At 49.0% G+C, this 14,970-nt stretch overlaps 1 protein-coding gene across 1 annotated transcript; it reads left to right on the plus strand.

Moving 5' to 3' along the window:
* The first annotated feature begins 537 nt into the window (after positions 1-537).
* Positions 538-13,453, plus strand: SF1 (splicing factor 1). The gene is given in 15 exon segments (XM_058305230.2): positions 538-709; positions 711-886; positions 888-1,072; positions 2,517-2,645; positions 5,428-5,503; positions 8,584-8,736; positions 8,957-9,046; positions 9,409-9,592; positions 9,682-9,797; positions 9,902-10,009; positions 10,887-11,067; positions 11,316-11,589; positions 11,904-11,963; positions 12,084-12,263; positions 13,071-13,453. Coding segments are annotated over 15 exon segments (2,289 nt in total). The 5' UTR covers positions 538-670; the 3' UTR covers positions 13,409-13,453.
* Positions 13,454-14,970: the final 1,517 nt, after the last annotated feature.

The following is a 14,970-nucleotide window of genomic DNA, read 5'->3' on the forward strand; positions in this document are numbered from 1 at the left end:
CTTCCAGCCCCCGCCCTTTCCGCTCCACCCCGCCCCGCCCTCAGTCTCGTTCCGGCCCGGGCTCCTCCGCCGCGACCTCTCTCGTTCAATCCGGGCAAAAATGCTCCCCGGGGAAGGGGAGGGGAACAGGAATCAAACGAGCGACAGCCAATCCCACGACACTACGACGCAACCTAAATTGATGGACCCAGTAGCTCTCAGCCAATAAGGGGGCGCCTCCCGCCTACGTCATAGAGTTGGCCCCACCCCGCTCCTTTCTTTCAGGCCTCGGAGCTCAGCTCGCGCAGTAACAAATGAAGTGCGCGCTGCGACACCTCCCTGTTCGCTAGGCTCCGCCGCCATTTCCTTTCGGGGCCTAACGGTTCGGCCAATCCCGACGCACATCGAGCAGGGCTAGGGTTCCGCCAATCCGGGGCTGCCGATCCCAGCCTCTCGCCTCGGTCCGGGCCAATCAAGGCCCCGGCCCTGTCGCCCCCGGCCCGCCCCCGCGGCGCCCTCTCTCCTCCCTCTTTGTGCGTCTCGCGCCGCCGCCGCCGCCCGCCGCGTGAGTGGACGGGCTCCGCGCGCTCCGCGGCAGCGCAGTCGGGTCCCCTCCCCGCGGGAGATTCGCGAAGCCGTCGCCGTCGTCGCAGAGGAACAGGAACCGCCGGCGCCGGTCCCCGGGGGCGCCATGGCGACCGGAGCGAACGCCACGCCGCTGGGTAAGCTGCCCCCCCCCCGGCCTCCCCCCCCTTCCGGGGCCCAAAGGTGGCTTCGAGCCGGGCCCGCCGCCTGCCCCCGGGCCTGGGGCGGGCCTGCCGGGGCCGGGGCCGCCGCCGCCGCCGCCGCCCGGGGGCTCGATGGGGGCCCTGACCGCGGCCTTCCCCTTCGCGGCGCTCCCGCCGCCGCCCCCCCCCGCCGCCGCCGCCGCCCCAGCAGCCGCCGCCGCCGCCCCCCGGCGCCTCGTACCCACCGCCGCAGCCGCCCCCTCCTCCGCCGCCGCTCTACCAGCGCGTGTCGCCGCCGCAGCCGCCGCCACCACCCCAGCCGCCGCGTCAGGACCAGCAGCCCGGCCCGGCCGGCGGGGGAGGAGGTGAGTCGGGCCGAGAGAGCGCGAGAGGCGTCGCGCGGACTGTCCCGGCCGGCTCAGGGGCCCGCGGCGGCGGCGACGGCGGCTGCCCGCGGCCGGGGGCGCGCGCGCGCGCACGGGGATCTGGGCTGAGGCGCCGCAGGGCGCGCGCGGCCCGGTTCCTGGGCCCTGGAGCGCGCGCGGGGAGGGGCGGTGGGAAGGTCTGCTTCGCGCAGGCGCAGCGCGGTGGCCAGGCCTGCTGGCGCCCTGGGTGTAGGGGAGCCGAGGTGTGGCCAGGCTTGGAGAGGCCCGGAGGGCGCGGAAGGGTCACCTGGCGACGGGGAAGGTCCTTTTCCCGCTTCCAGAAATTGGGCGTGTTAATAAGTTTTCCGAAAAGGAGGGAAACGACAAGACTAGTGTCTTTATTTGTACAGTGAAGCACGGTTTGTTTCCCACGGAGTACGAGAGGGTTTGGGAGATGTACTTTCAAGATTTCCACATAACCACCAGTTTTTACTCAGTGACTCCTGCATTTGCCGCTCCTTGTTTTGGTGTATTCTTAACAGCATCGTTCTCCATGAATGCCAGGTGTCGTTTGGGCTTGTTCTTTGGTGGTCCTCTTTTGGGGAGAATTTTCCCGTTTACTCCACCTTGGCTGGCTGTTTATTCCCTAATCTCCCCCTATTTATCCTAGGGCCTTTCTCAGTCCGTCGCCCCTCCCCGCATTACTTTCAAGGACCGTCTCCCTGGGCCTGTATCCCTTGGGAAATAAAACAGCTTTTGTGAAAGTAGGAAGTTTCTGCCTTTGCATTAGGGAAGAAGTGTTTGGCCATTTCCTGTAGTTCATTCTTTATTGGATGTTTGGTAGATTTCTTAGGAGTTTAGATTAAAGGTCTGGGCCAGGAAAACTGAGTGCTAATATTGGTTAAAACTTAAGGAAAAGATGAGCTTGTTGAAGAGTCGGACTTTTTCACTTAGTAGTTCGTTAGGATAGGTTGTGTTAAGCCTCCATTTAGAAAGAGATGGGGAGGGGGGCATGGAACAAGCCATCAATTCTCCAATAAGGCTTTACAGACTTGTTTGTAATTCTTCAGTCTACTTTTGTTCTCTTGGAGCTTGCTTCTAAGGCCCTCCTGGCATGTAGTGTCTATCTTTTGAACAGTCTCATTATCTGAAACTTCATGCACTCAAATTTGTTAACCTGGTTTGCCCACTTCATTGTTTCTTTGTAGGAAAATTGTAAATATGGATTGTTTAACTTTTCTGATTCAGCTCCAGGTACCCTTGTAGAAGCCATATATTTGCATCTTTGACTTCCTGAGGTTTATCATCTTTGCTATTTAAATTTTAGATTAAAGTTTCAGTTCCACTGTCTGCCAAGATTTATATGCTACATTAAGCATACTCTACTGTCTGTTGGTAGTTATCTGATTTGCATTTGCATCTGATGGATTTTATCTGCCTTTAGACTTCCCAAATAAGAAGCGGAAGAGGAGCCGCTGGAACCAGGACACAATGGAACAGAAGACAGTGATTCCAGGAATGCCTACAGTTATCCCCCCTGGACTTACCCGGGAACAAGAAAGAGCTTATATAGGTAAATACACGTTCTGCATCCAGATGCATTTCTACACTGTTACTGTTGATTCAGAGCAATATTTCTATCAATTGCAAAGCTTGAGGTTTTAAAGTTTTCTGTTTTGAAAAAGACTTATGGTCAGATGTACTTTCAAGGCTTTCACATAACCATCAGTTCTTACTCAGTGAGTCTTGCATGTGCAGCTCCTTGTTTTGGTATATTCTTAACAACATGGTTCTCCATGAATGCCAGAAAGGTAGAGGGGCCCACGCAGGCGTGAAATAGTTCCCAGGCCAGAAACACCCCCACACACACCGCAATCCTTTTCAGCTGCTGTTCAGTTTCCTTGCCAGTTGATGAGGTGAGTGCCTTGTGCCTCTGGACACAGCCCCAGTGGTGAACACTGCAGGTATTGTAAATGCGAGTACCTTTTTCACAGCATGGCCTTTTACCATAATTTCATATTCCTCCCTTTCCCTAAAAACATGGTGTTTTACTTTTTATAGGTACTTTTTGAGAGGGGCAGGGGCAAACTCAGTTTGAACAAAAAGTGTTTCTGAAAGCGTGTTTATAGTAACACCCATTTTTACCATTCTGTTGAAATTAACCTTCCCAACATCTTTTCTGGTTTGGTTTCTAGAGAGCTGTCTTAAAATGAAGGCTCTTGGATTTTTGCTAAAGAACTGCGCTGGGAAAGGGATATTGCTTGGAAATGGAATGAGATAGTAGCATAAAAGATCTTAACTGTTGGGAAATTTCAGGAATTAAGAATGTCCACACTGGAATTGAAATTAACTTCAGAATTACTTTTGTTTTACTACAAGGTTTTTAATGCAAGTTTTACTTTTATGAACTTGTGCAGCAGTCTCAGAAATATTCACTTGATAAATATGATTTTCTACTAAACAAAGATACATCCCCTTTGGAGGAAATTACAACCAAGGCCTTCTAGATGTATGAGACGGGCCTTGGGACAAAAAGCTTCAAGGCCAGCATGTTATTTTTGAGGATCTTAATTTCCTGTGTTTTTCAGACTGCTGAAAATTTTGAGGCGTTGAAATTGTCTGTCTCCTTTTTGCAATGCTGCTAATAATTTTTTCTTTCCCCATTGCTTCTCTCTACTCCCACCCAGCCCCTTTCTTTTACATTAGACCCATTTGGGTCTTTTCAGCGTTGTGAAAATGCCCCCTAGTGGAGTGATACCCCGTGAACAAGAGCAGGCTTAGAAAAACAAACTCGTTCTTTGTATCCTGGTTCTCTTCCCTAGGGCTAGTAATGCACTAAGCCTTAAGGGGGTGTTTAAAGCTATAAGCAAAGTAATAGAAATCAAAGCAGAGGCTGGTGTAGCTCTGCCTTCCCTTAGAACCACAAAACAGGAGACATGTCATTAACAGGAAATTGCCTTCAAGCTATTAGCATGAGGTCTTTTTCCAGAAGAATGCAAAAGATAGCATCACTTTTGATGTATTCTTTAGTAACAGCTGTTTCTTCAAAATAGACGGTACACTCTGACGGTTCAGATAAGAGGGCTGCCTTTCCTCCTATGAAGATGTCTTTCAACCTTGGGTGTTGAGTTTGGTACATGACTGCTAAGTCAGGACAGTAAAGGAGTTTAGGGAACTATGTGTCTTTTTCATCTTCTGTCTCCCGTGTTACAAACTGCCTTGTCCAGAATGCCTCAATACTTCTCTTGGTGTTAAATGGTTCTGTGGTGTAGCCCTGTGGTATGTTTTTAAAATTAAAGGCCATCCAGAGTTGGGCATGGCCTTAATCCCATCTTGGGGCAAACTTAACATCCATCCAAGCCAATAGGACTAGCCCTTATTAGAGATGTTTGTTTAAAACTCAGATGCTACAAAGGTAAGAAAATAGGTGGTTACTCAGCATGCTGAAGAAAGAGGGTCTGGCTCCACAGTTACGTTGTCTTGGGAAATCAGCCATGTAACATTTCTCCAGAGTCACTGGCAACTTTTATGAAACCCTCATTTCTCTCTCCATGTACAGCCTCAAATGTCAAGGTCTGAGGGCCACACACAGTATCCTTGACCCACACTTTGCATCCTCTACACCTCCTTTTGCTCCCTACATAGTAGCAAGTTTAAAAAAAAGAAAAAAAAAGATTTCTTGCATCTTTATGGGTACTCGTTTATTAAAGTACATGGTTTGCCATCTAACATTTAATTAAAGCAAGCAGGTATTGGGAAACCCTTCCTAGTACGGGTCCGATCGCATAGAAAGTATATATAAACTTCTATAAAGTGTTGAAGTGGTTATTAAATGTTTTAGTTGTTTAAGAAAATTTAAGCCTGGTGTTAATGAAAATAATCTTTGTTCAACTGATTTATTTTTTTCTTGTCCCATGTTAATTGGGTCTCATTTTGGGCCATGTTTAATATTTTAATGAAGAAAAATAAGCTTTTGCCCTCAATCTGGTGGGTATGGGGTATCGGTGTTATCAGATGGCTTTGGTTCTGGGTGCCAATTGTATAGCAAGCCTTGGTGGGAGGGAAAGCCTTGCTTTGATGTTAGCATTAGTGAACAGTCTTAACTGCTAACCCCTCTTCCAACAAACTGTTTGCTTCCTTAAGTGATAACCATTTTGAAGTGAAAAAACTTATAGATGTTAAGTGGACTCCTGCCAATAGATGGTTGGGGGTTTGCCTCAATGTGTTCACTGATCAGTCATCCCTTTCAAAGTCTCCGAGTTCTTCATGCTTGTTGTTGAGATTTGAGATGTTTTTTGGTAACATTGTCTTTTTTCCATCCTTTTTTTTTTCTTTCCTAACCTGGTTTCTTCCAGTGCAACTGCAGATAGAAGACCTGACTCGTAAACTGCGCACAGGAGACCTGGGCATCCCCCCTAACCCTGAGGACAGGTTGGGAAACAGTTTTAACCAGCTGACAGTAACGCTTTTACCTTTTTCTCAATACGTTTTACTGGTGGCAACATATTGTGTCAGTTCGATAAAATTCTAATGAGAAGACTGGTACTCTTGACCATTCGGGGAACTAGGGTTTATTAGCAATATTTATGATCAGTTAATAGTTAGGAATGGAATGGAAACTTAAATTACTAGCAAAATAAAAAGTTACAGGAAAATGGACAACTGGTTTCCAATTGGTAAGCATGTAGATTTTAACCTGATTTACCCATCCATAGAGACAGTGAAGTGGCTTGTTAACCTGCCTTTCAGTACCTGCTTTGGCTGAAAGCCCAGGGTGTACAGTTTTTTCACAGGTACACGATGCAGGGATTAAGAATATTTTTGAGCATCACTGAATTTGAGCAAGCCAGAAACCCAGTCTGGTCAGCTCATTGCTGTCTTCTCCTGCTCATGGTTTTGAGATGGCTTTAAAATCAGACAAGATTTCTAACCAACTTACTTCACTGACAGTTAATTTTCAGCCTTGGCCATTGCCTGGGGATGTTGGGAAGGGACCAGGACATTCTCACCTGTTGTGGGATAGCAAGCAGCTAACCCTAAATTATATTTTTGTATTGTTTTGTTAAGGGGCGTGTGGTCCTTGAACAGGTGTGGTCATGTTCTTTCAGTGTATCATTTCTTTAATTCCTTTGAAAAGTTTAAGGGAAATGAATTTTTTTTAAAAAAAAAAAAGACCAAGAATTTTATTGTCTCAGTTGGTGTTTGAACAGCTAAAATCTGATCGTATCATAGAAGGGCAATAAACCCCCTGCCCAGTGAAATTTCTCTTAGTGCATGCACTTTAGTTGAAAACACTTGGCTTTTAAAAAGTGGTGTTTTGAGCATGTTTACCCAGTTAGTGCATTAAATTTAGAAAGATGATAAAATGGCTTTAGAAGCCATTCATTTATGCTTTTTCTGCTGCCCTTTGCCAAAAAAGAAGCTTCTTTATTTCTCCATATTGATCCTTTAATTTTCTTTTTAAATTTTATTTTTTTCACCTGTAAATTTTGGTTGAAAGGTTGTGTTGTTTTATTTCACTTTTTTATTTGAATGGGTTTTTTTTGGGGGGGAGGGGGGGTTATTTTTTGTTTTTCTTTTTCCCACAAAGAGATTTACATTGTAGTTTATAGACCACAAGTGTCCAGTGCCTTTTGGGCCTTTTTCCCTTTATTATGTCTTACAGGTTACCAGGCAATTTCTCAAAAGGTTGAGTTTTTAACAAACCTTTGCTTCCTAGAGAGCTGGGATTAGAATTTAGTTGATCTAACATGCTGCCTACTCGAGGTGAAGAAGTTGGCCAGTCTCACCTCTCGAATATTAGTTTCTACCTTTTACTTCTTTGGTTTGGGAAGAGGTTAAACTGTTGTGAGGCTTTTAAATGACAAAAAATTGTAAAGCTTGTTTTGATAATTCAGTTCAGAAATGCTTAACTCTAGACAGCCGTGGGTGGGAATTAGAAATGTCAAACATTTTAGAAATAAAACCAGAGCAGTTTTCCTCACTTGTATTCAGTTTGAAGGAGGCCCTAATGCCTGATTGGTTTTGCTTTTGAGCCCAGGTTGGCGAGAAATGCATGAGTTTCTTACCTTAAGATTATTTTTTAAGAAGTTGTGCTCTCAAAATTAAGCCACTATGTTATTTTGATGTTGCTTCAACAGTTAAAAATGTTTAAAAAATCTTTTATAGAATTAAATGTGTAAGATGTTAGTCTAATGAGCTGGGGTATGTTTGCTTTTTTTCATTATTACTGAATTGTGCTAACAGTTTACAAATGCTAGAAACGGAGGTGTCATTTAGCCGTCATTAGCCATGAACAAACCTGACCTTTTATTTCATCGTGTGTGTAACGTGGTATGACATGGTTCCCTTTAGGCTGAAGACAGTGGGAGCAGCCGAGTTCAGTCCTTGCTCTCCAACTAGGCAAGGTTCTCTCAACTAAACCAAGGGTGTAGGAGTCTTAACTACTTTCAGGATGTTTTTTTTTAATAACCTGATCCACATGGTCTCTTCCCTTCTTGCAGCTGCTACTAAATTTTCATTCAGAATATCAAGCTCTATGGTCCTTTTTGTAATCTTAACAAAGAATTCTAGGAGTGTAACTTCTCTTTTTTTATTACCGCAAAATCCAGCTGTGGTAAACTGACCATTTTATCATTACTATTTTTTATTTATAGCAACAGCATTTTACTCATTAAAAATGAGAGAGAGAAAATCTGCTTTCTGGACTTGTAAACTCTGGTGGAGAAACATAGGTTTTCCCCTTGCTGTTTGCAGGTTCAGACCCTAGACAAGTATTTGACCAAATAAATCTGCATTTGCAGCCTCTCTTAGAAGCTGCTGTAGCATTTTAACGTTTTTCTCTACCCAGACTCCCCAACCTCGAACAGCCAGAAAACAGGTTGACTCCTGGGCCTTGGACACAGCCAGTCAGGCCATTGAAGGAAAAGCAAAGACGGAGCCTTGAACCATCTCTCTCCATTGTGGGGGCCAAGTAGCTGCAGTAGCCTTGAGTCCCAGTTGCATTGGGTTAAAGAGCTCATACTTACCATGTGTTAGAGGTACAGATGCTCTTCCTGATAGGGCATGAGCTCTCCAAGAGTTACCTAAACTTGGGGTTTCCATGGCTCATAAAATGAGTTCTAATATTGTTTTTGTTTTTTTTTTTTTTTTAATTTTTTCAAATGAAAGAAAATCCATAATTGGCAAGAAGACTCAAGAGGATGATACTCTCCTTGCCATTTTCAATCCAGAGATTTTCCCCCAAAAGGACAGTTTTCCCTCTCATCACTTTTAGAAGCAAAACCATTTTTTTCCTTTCTCACACCCCTGTCCTCCCCAGTCCCCCTAATGATAAGCCAGCTTCATCTTCCCATTCCACACGATCTTGAATGGCACACGTTATGGTCGGTTCCTCCAAAGAGTATTGTATTAGGGACTGAGAGGCAGAAGGGCTGGGGAAGACGTATTATAGCCCATGTGGGAATGAGAGAGGGTGGGGCAGAGTAATAATGGCCATCTGTCTCCCACAGGTCCCCTTCCCCCGAGCCTATCTACAATAGTGAGGGGAAGCGGCTGAATACACGTGAGTTCCGCACCCGCAAAAAGCTGGAAGAGGAGCGGCATAACCTCATCACGGAAATGGTTGCACTCAACCCTGATTTCAAGCCACCAGCAGATTACAAGTAAGTAGGGAGCTGGGGCCTCTGGAGTAAGAACACATGCAGGTCCCGCATAACCTGAGAACAGTTTTGGTACTGACTTCTTACCTCTTGGCTCAAATCACCTATAATTACCAGTCACCAAGGTTTAGTTCTAGAGGAGCTTTTGGTCTTTTTTTTTTTTTTTTTTTTTTTAATAACTCCCAAAATTTTGCAAAGGAGTTGACAGTCTTTTCTTTCTTAGACCTCCAGCAACACGTGTGAGTGATAAAGTAATGATTCCACAAGATGAGTATCCAGAAATCAATTTTGTGGGACTGCTAATTGGGCCCAGGTGAGTAACTGCAGTTTTCTGAGATACACACCCTTGTCAGACATGTTTATTTTGTACATTATTGGGTGTCATTGGTTTGCCTTCCTGTTTCTGGTCAGTGACTAAGTTTGGCTGGGTTATGCCTTTCTGGGAGAAAATCTCTTTAACTTCCTCATTTTGCTGCAGAGAAGTCAAACCTACAGGATTTCCATGACTGACCTTAACTTAGAGATCACGGAGCTCTTGGTGGGAAAACCCAGTTTCTGCACTTGTTTCCCCACCAATGTCCTGTACAGTCCATCCTTTGTCACCTTTGGTGTGTGCACTTGAATGCCAAGTGTGATAATTTGATCCCTTTGCCGTTTGCTTTCTACTTCTGATAGAGGAAACACCCTGAAGAATATAGAGAAGGAGTGCAATGCCAAGATTATGATCCGAGGGAAAGGGTCTGTGAAAGAAGGAAAAGTTGGACGCAAAGATGGCCAGATGTTGCCTGGGGAGGATGAGCCACTTCATGCCCTGGTTACTGCCAACACCATGGAGAATGTCAAAAAGGCAGTTGAACAGGTGAGAAAACTGGAAAGGACACTGCTTGCTGGAAATCTGGGTGGTGGCCCCAGCACTGACATGATATAATTGTCCACTGTCTTCACTAGATAAGAAATATCCTGAAGCAGGGCATTGAGACCCCTGAGGACCAGAACGATTTACGGAAGATGCAGCTCCGGGAGTTGGCTCGCTTGAATGGGACACTTCGGGAAGACGACAACAGGTAAGTGAACGGCTTAGAGTCAGAGACCTGAGTGAGGAACCATGAGTGCAGGGAGATGCTGTTTGTAGCGCCTGTGTTGACTTTTATTTTTTTTCTTGCATCAGAATCTTAAGACCCTGGCAGAGCTCAGAGACCCGTAGCATCACCAATACCACAGTTTGCACCAAATGTGGAGGGGCTGGCCATATCGCTTCAGACTGCAAATTTCAGAGGTAAGGGACTGGCAGCTCGGGGTTTCCTGGTAGCCCGCAGTGTCCAGGGTTGCTCTTTAACCCTGGGTTGGTTGTCTTACAGACCCCAAGAAAAGTACACTCTGTGGGTGTGGTCTGTGTTGTGTGACTTCAAGCCCAGGACGGTTAGAAATGGCCTTGTCTAGATGCGCCTGCATTTTATCTTGATTCTAGAAAAACTGCAAGAATTCTCGTTTGGGTGTAAATGTTTTCTTTTTTTTTTTTTTAAAGATTTATTTTTATTTATTTAATTTCCCTCCCTTCCCCCGGTTGTCTGTTTTCTGTGTCTTTTTGCTGCGTCTTGTTTCTTTGTCCGCTTCTGTTGTCATCAGCGGCATGGGAAGTGTGGGCGGAATGTTTTCTTTAGGACTCAGTGTTCAGTTACTTGCCTTTGCTGCTTAAGATTCATTCATCCAAGAGGACAAAACAATTGGTTTTTGACCAATTACAAACTAGGACTTAATATCAGCGTTTTCTACTTTGGCAAATATATAAGGTTTGTTAAGGGAGTCCTGCAAGTTCCAGTTTTGCGTAGATTTTCTTTCCCGCGAAAGGGCAAATGTAGATTTTGATGAGAACTGTTAGTTGGGAGTACACATGCTTTTCTGCAGGATCCCTGGTTATGGTCTGGTGCTCACTGTTTCCTCTTCTGTAACCTTAGCCCATGGTCTCTGCAGGGGGTGGAGATACTCCTGAGAGTCTCAGCTGGGACCCTTAGCACTGAGCCAAAGATCTGACAGGACTGTGAGCCATGCCCACTTAAGTGCTCAGAGGAACAATCTGACAATTAGATCCCTCCCTATTTTCTATATATAAATTCTTCAAGGTAAAAGTGTTCTTCCCCCCACCCCACTCTCAGGCCTGGTGATCCCCAGTCAGCTCAGGATAAAGCACGTATGGATAAAGAATATCTGTCTCTCATGGCTGAATTGGGTGAAGCACCTGTCCCAGCATCTGTGGGCTCCTCCTCTGGACCTGCCTCCACACCTCTGGCCAGCGCACCTCGGCCCGCTGCTCCTGCCAACAACCCACCTCCACCGGTGAGTTTTGGGGGCTGGTTCTTGGGGGCTGGTTTCCTGTTCTCTTCCTCAGAGACAGGGAGCTTTGGGTGGAGCAGGTCGATGGGCGTGGCTGGCAACATTGTTCTTCCGGGATGTCAGGCCAGTTTGGAGACTTCTCACTTTGGGGAGACCTTGCCCTTGTGTTCTGGTCTGTGATCTAGCCGAAAGAACAGTGTTGCCACCAGGGTGAGCAGGCGGGGACGTTGGCAGGAAATGCTCTCACATAGTCTCTCATGTCTACTACCCAGAGCCGCCCCCCCTGGATGAATTCTGGCCCTTCGGAGAGTCGGCCCTACCATGGCATGCATGGAGGTGGACCTGGTGGACCAGGAGGTGGCCCCCACAGCTTCCCACACCCGTTACCCAGCCTGACAGGTGGGCATGGTGGACATCCCATGCAGCACAATCCTAATGGACCCCCACCCCCTTGGATGCAGCCACCGCCACCACCGATGAACCAGGGCCCCCACCCACCTGGGCACCATGGCCCTCCTCCAATGGGTAAGTAAGTGTCAGACCAGAAACCTTGGGGGCTTTGGGATAAGGAAGGGTTTACATCAAGTTGCTGCCGGTCAAAAGCAGCTGTCATAGTGGCTAGGGGAGGCAGTGGGTCTCCCCGACTTCTGAAGAAGCAAGGTTCCTTTCTGGTCTGGGGAATGAGTACCTTGTGAGGTAGCATAGGCCACCCCCTGCAGACGCTTTCTCAAGCTGTGCGACTGGATAAGCTTTTGGTCGGAGGGGGCTGGGGCGGGGGGGTGGTCTTTCCTGGCCAGTTCACATGTCCTGCTAAGTCCCTGCTCTTTCCTTCCATCAAGATCAGTACCTGGGAAGTACGCCTGTGGGCTCTGGGGTCTATCGCCTGCATCAAGGAAAAGGTAATGGAGCCACGTGCCTCTGCTCACTTAAGTCCACACCTAAGCCTGGGAGCATGTGGGGTCTCCATCCCAAAACTGCCCTTTCCCTGAAGCCTCCCCTTCGTCTCCATCTACCTGCAGGTATGATGCCGCCGCCGCCTATGGGCATGATGCCGCCGCCGCCGCCGCCTCCCAGTGGGCAGCCCCCGCCCCCTCCCTCTGGTCCTCTTCCCCCATGGCAACAGCAGCAGCAGCAACCGCCGCCACCCCCTCCGCCCAGCAGCAGTATGGCTTCCAGTACCCCCTTGCCATGGCAGCAAAGTGAGTGGCATATTTTGGGCTCGTGGGGGTGGGTGGGATGGGGGGGCACTAAGGATTAAGGGATGGTGGGACTGGGGTGGGGTGGGGCGGGGCGTGTGCTGAGAGGAACAGGAGAACCTCAGCTCACGGCCAGACCTTGGGGGGTGGGACTCTGGCCAGCAGTGTCTTTTGGCTGGGGGAGGGGGGGCGGTCGATGGAAAGGAGGCTTCTGGCCCAGTTGGTCTTAGGGAGGAGAGAGCTGATGTCTGGTGTGGTTGTGTTTGGGAAAGGTCTGTGGGGGGCTTGAAGAGGGAGCCTGCTATTGTAGGTAGGGTGCCAGGAGCCCGGGCTCAGGCGGAGCGTGCTGGCCCAAGCCTTGTGTATGTGGCCAGGGTGGGTGGCGCACGCGCATGCTCTGTGGAGAGGGATGTGATTGGGGCCTGAGAGACTGCAGGGATGGGACTGGGGACTGGGGAGAAAGCAGCTGTGGCCTTGAGATCGAATGTGCCGTTCGGTGGTGGCGGCGGCAGCTGGGCGGAGGGACTTGAGAGCGGTTCTTGTGTCTGGTACCTTTCCCTGAGCCCTTCCAGGGGCATTGGTGACAAAGGGCTTACTCCGCTAAGCCCAGAGACCTCGAGGCTGACCCCAGGGTAGTCCTGTCCACCCCTCCACTCCCCATCACCAGGACAGCCCTCCCGCCCGCCCCCCACCACCGTACCGCATGCCAAGCAAGGAGCAGGCGCCCCTCGCCCCCATCCCAAGGCAGCAGCCGCAGAGAGCCGCGGTGTGCCCCCGCGCGTGTGACCTTGGGCTTCTTTACCACCCCAGATACGACGACTACCACCACGAGCGCTGGCACAGGGTCCATCCCGCCATGGCAACAGCAGCAGGCGGCTGCCGCAGCTTCTCCAGGAGCCCCTCAGATGCAAGGCAACCCCACTATGGTGCCCCTGCCCCCCGGGGTCCAGCCGCCTCTGCCGCCCGGGGCCCCTCCCCCTCCGCCGCCTCCGCCGCCTGGTTCCGCCGGCATGATGTATGCCCCGCCCCCTCCTCCTCCGCCTCCCATGGACCCTTCTAACTTTGTCACCATGATGGGCATGGGGGTGGCGGGCATGCCGCCCTTCGGGATGCCTCCAGCTCCCCCACCGCCTCCACCACAGAACTAGACTTGTTTTTTTTTTTTTTTTAAGAAAATATATATTATATAGAGAGAGAAGTGGTCTCATTTAAACACGCCGAACCTCACCATGTGGAGCCAGACATTGGGACGCACGCATGTGATTGTGTGTGCACGCATGTGTGTGTATGCACGCACTGGGCTGGGCCAAGCGACCGAGGACTTGCTTGGGAATGGGCAGGTGGTAGTAGGGGCGCCAGCTTGGGCTCTTCTGGCGCCCCGTAGCATCGAGTGTCTTCTTTGTCTTCTTTCTCTCCTCACCCAACTCCCTTTGCCTCTCCCCAAATCGGGCCGCCAGGATCCCTCCCCGCGGCGGCGATGGCCCGAGCCATGAGAGTGAGGACTTTCCGCGCCCATTGGTGACTCTTCCAGGCAGACAGCCTCAGCAGCGCCCCTGGTGGACAGGATGGTTCGGCAAAGCAGCCTGAGTTGTTTTTGTGGACGGAATCAGAACACGCTGGCTCCATATCGTGAAATTTTTATTAATTTTTTTTCCTTTTCCTTTTCCTTTGTATTTCCTTATCTCTTCCTTTCTTCAGACTCCGTCCAAGGAGATGCTCTCCCCGGTCTTCTGCTGCAGTTAGAGTCCTTTCCCTTCACTCCCCGTTCCGCCCTTTCCCAGGAGAGGGGAGCAAATGGTTTTAGGCACAGGCTTTGGACATTCCTGTCAGGCTCGTGGGGGGTGGGGGTGTTCCTTTGGTTCTAAAGTTTTCTATAAAGTTGGGGATTTTATCTCTGCCTCTGGAAGGGGGCCTTGTAAAATCGCAGAGGATAGGTCAGTCTCCAGGATTCCGGGGTGCCCATCCATACTGGGGCCCCTGCCAGCAGTAAGTGGGTGGGCAGCCCAAACCGCCTTGGGCTTGCCTGCCGCCTGGAGCCCTTCCCATGTTCCCTGACCACTGAAGCTGCCTCAGATGCCATTTGTTTCTCTCCTTCCTAAAAGGCTTCCTTTTAAATTTTACTTTCAATTCCAAATGTCTGAATGTTTTGCAGTGTCCAGGGGTTTAAACCCCTTGTTCTCGGTTCTGCTTCCCTCCCCTGCCCCCCCCCAGCCCCCCTCATGGAGTGATTATGTTGACAATAACGTATGATGTGTGTTCGCTTCACTGGTTTATCTGCAGAAATTTCTCTGGGCTTTTTTTTCGATGTATGATTTGACACTGTGTTAAAGGGGGAAGTGCCATTGAATAAAAGAGCAGTGTGGTTTTCTGTCTCTGTTTCCTTTTTTCCTTCACCTACCTCCCCCTCCCCACCAACAGCAGCAGTTACTTTTCGTTGTATTCAGCACCTGGCGCAGGCCTGTGCTCCCTAGGGTGAACGGTGGGGTGTCAATTAAGGAGGCCCACCACCTGTCTCCCTGTGGGTGGCTCCACGGTCTCCCACTTGTTTTCCCACTTGTTTACTAGTTTATATAGCAAGGAATCTAGTTAACCCCTTCGTGGTTATCCCTTATTCCCCTAGTCTCTCCTCTCTAAGGCCTTTCTCCGGGGTGGGGACCCGAGTTGTGGTTTATGCCTGGAAGGTGCAGCCTCCCTGAGTCTAGGGAGGCCT

This window comes from Dasypus novemcinctus, chromosome 10, assembly GCF_030445035.2.
Source record: "Dasypus novemcinctus isolate mDasNov1 chromosome 10, mDasNov1.1.hap2, whole genome shotgun sequence".
Lineage (NCBI taxonomy): Eukaryota > Metazoa > Chordata > Mammalia > Cingulata > Dasypodidae > Dasypus > Dasypus novemcinctus.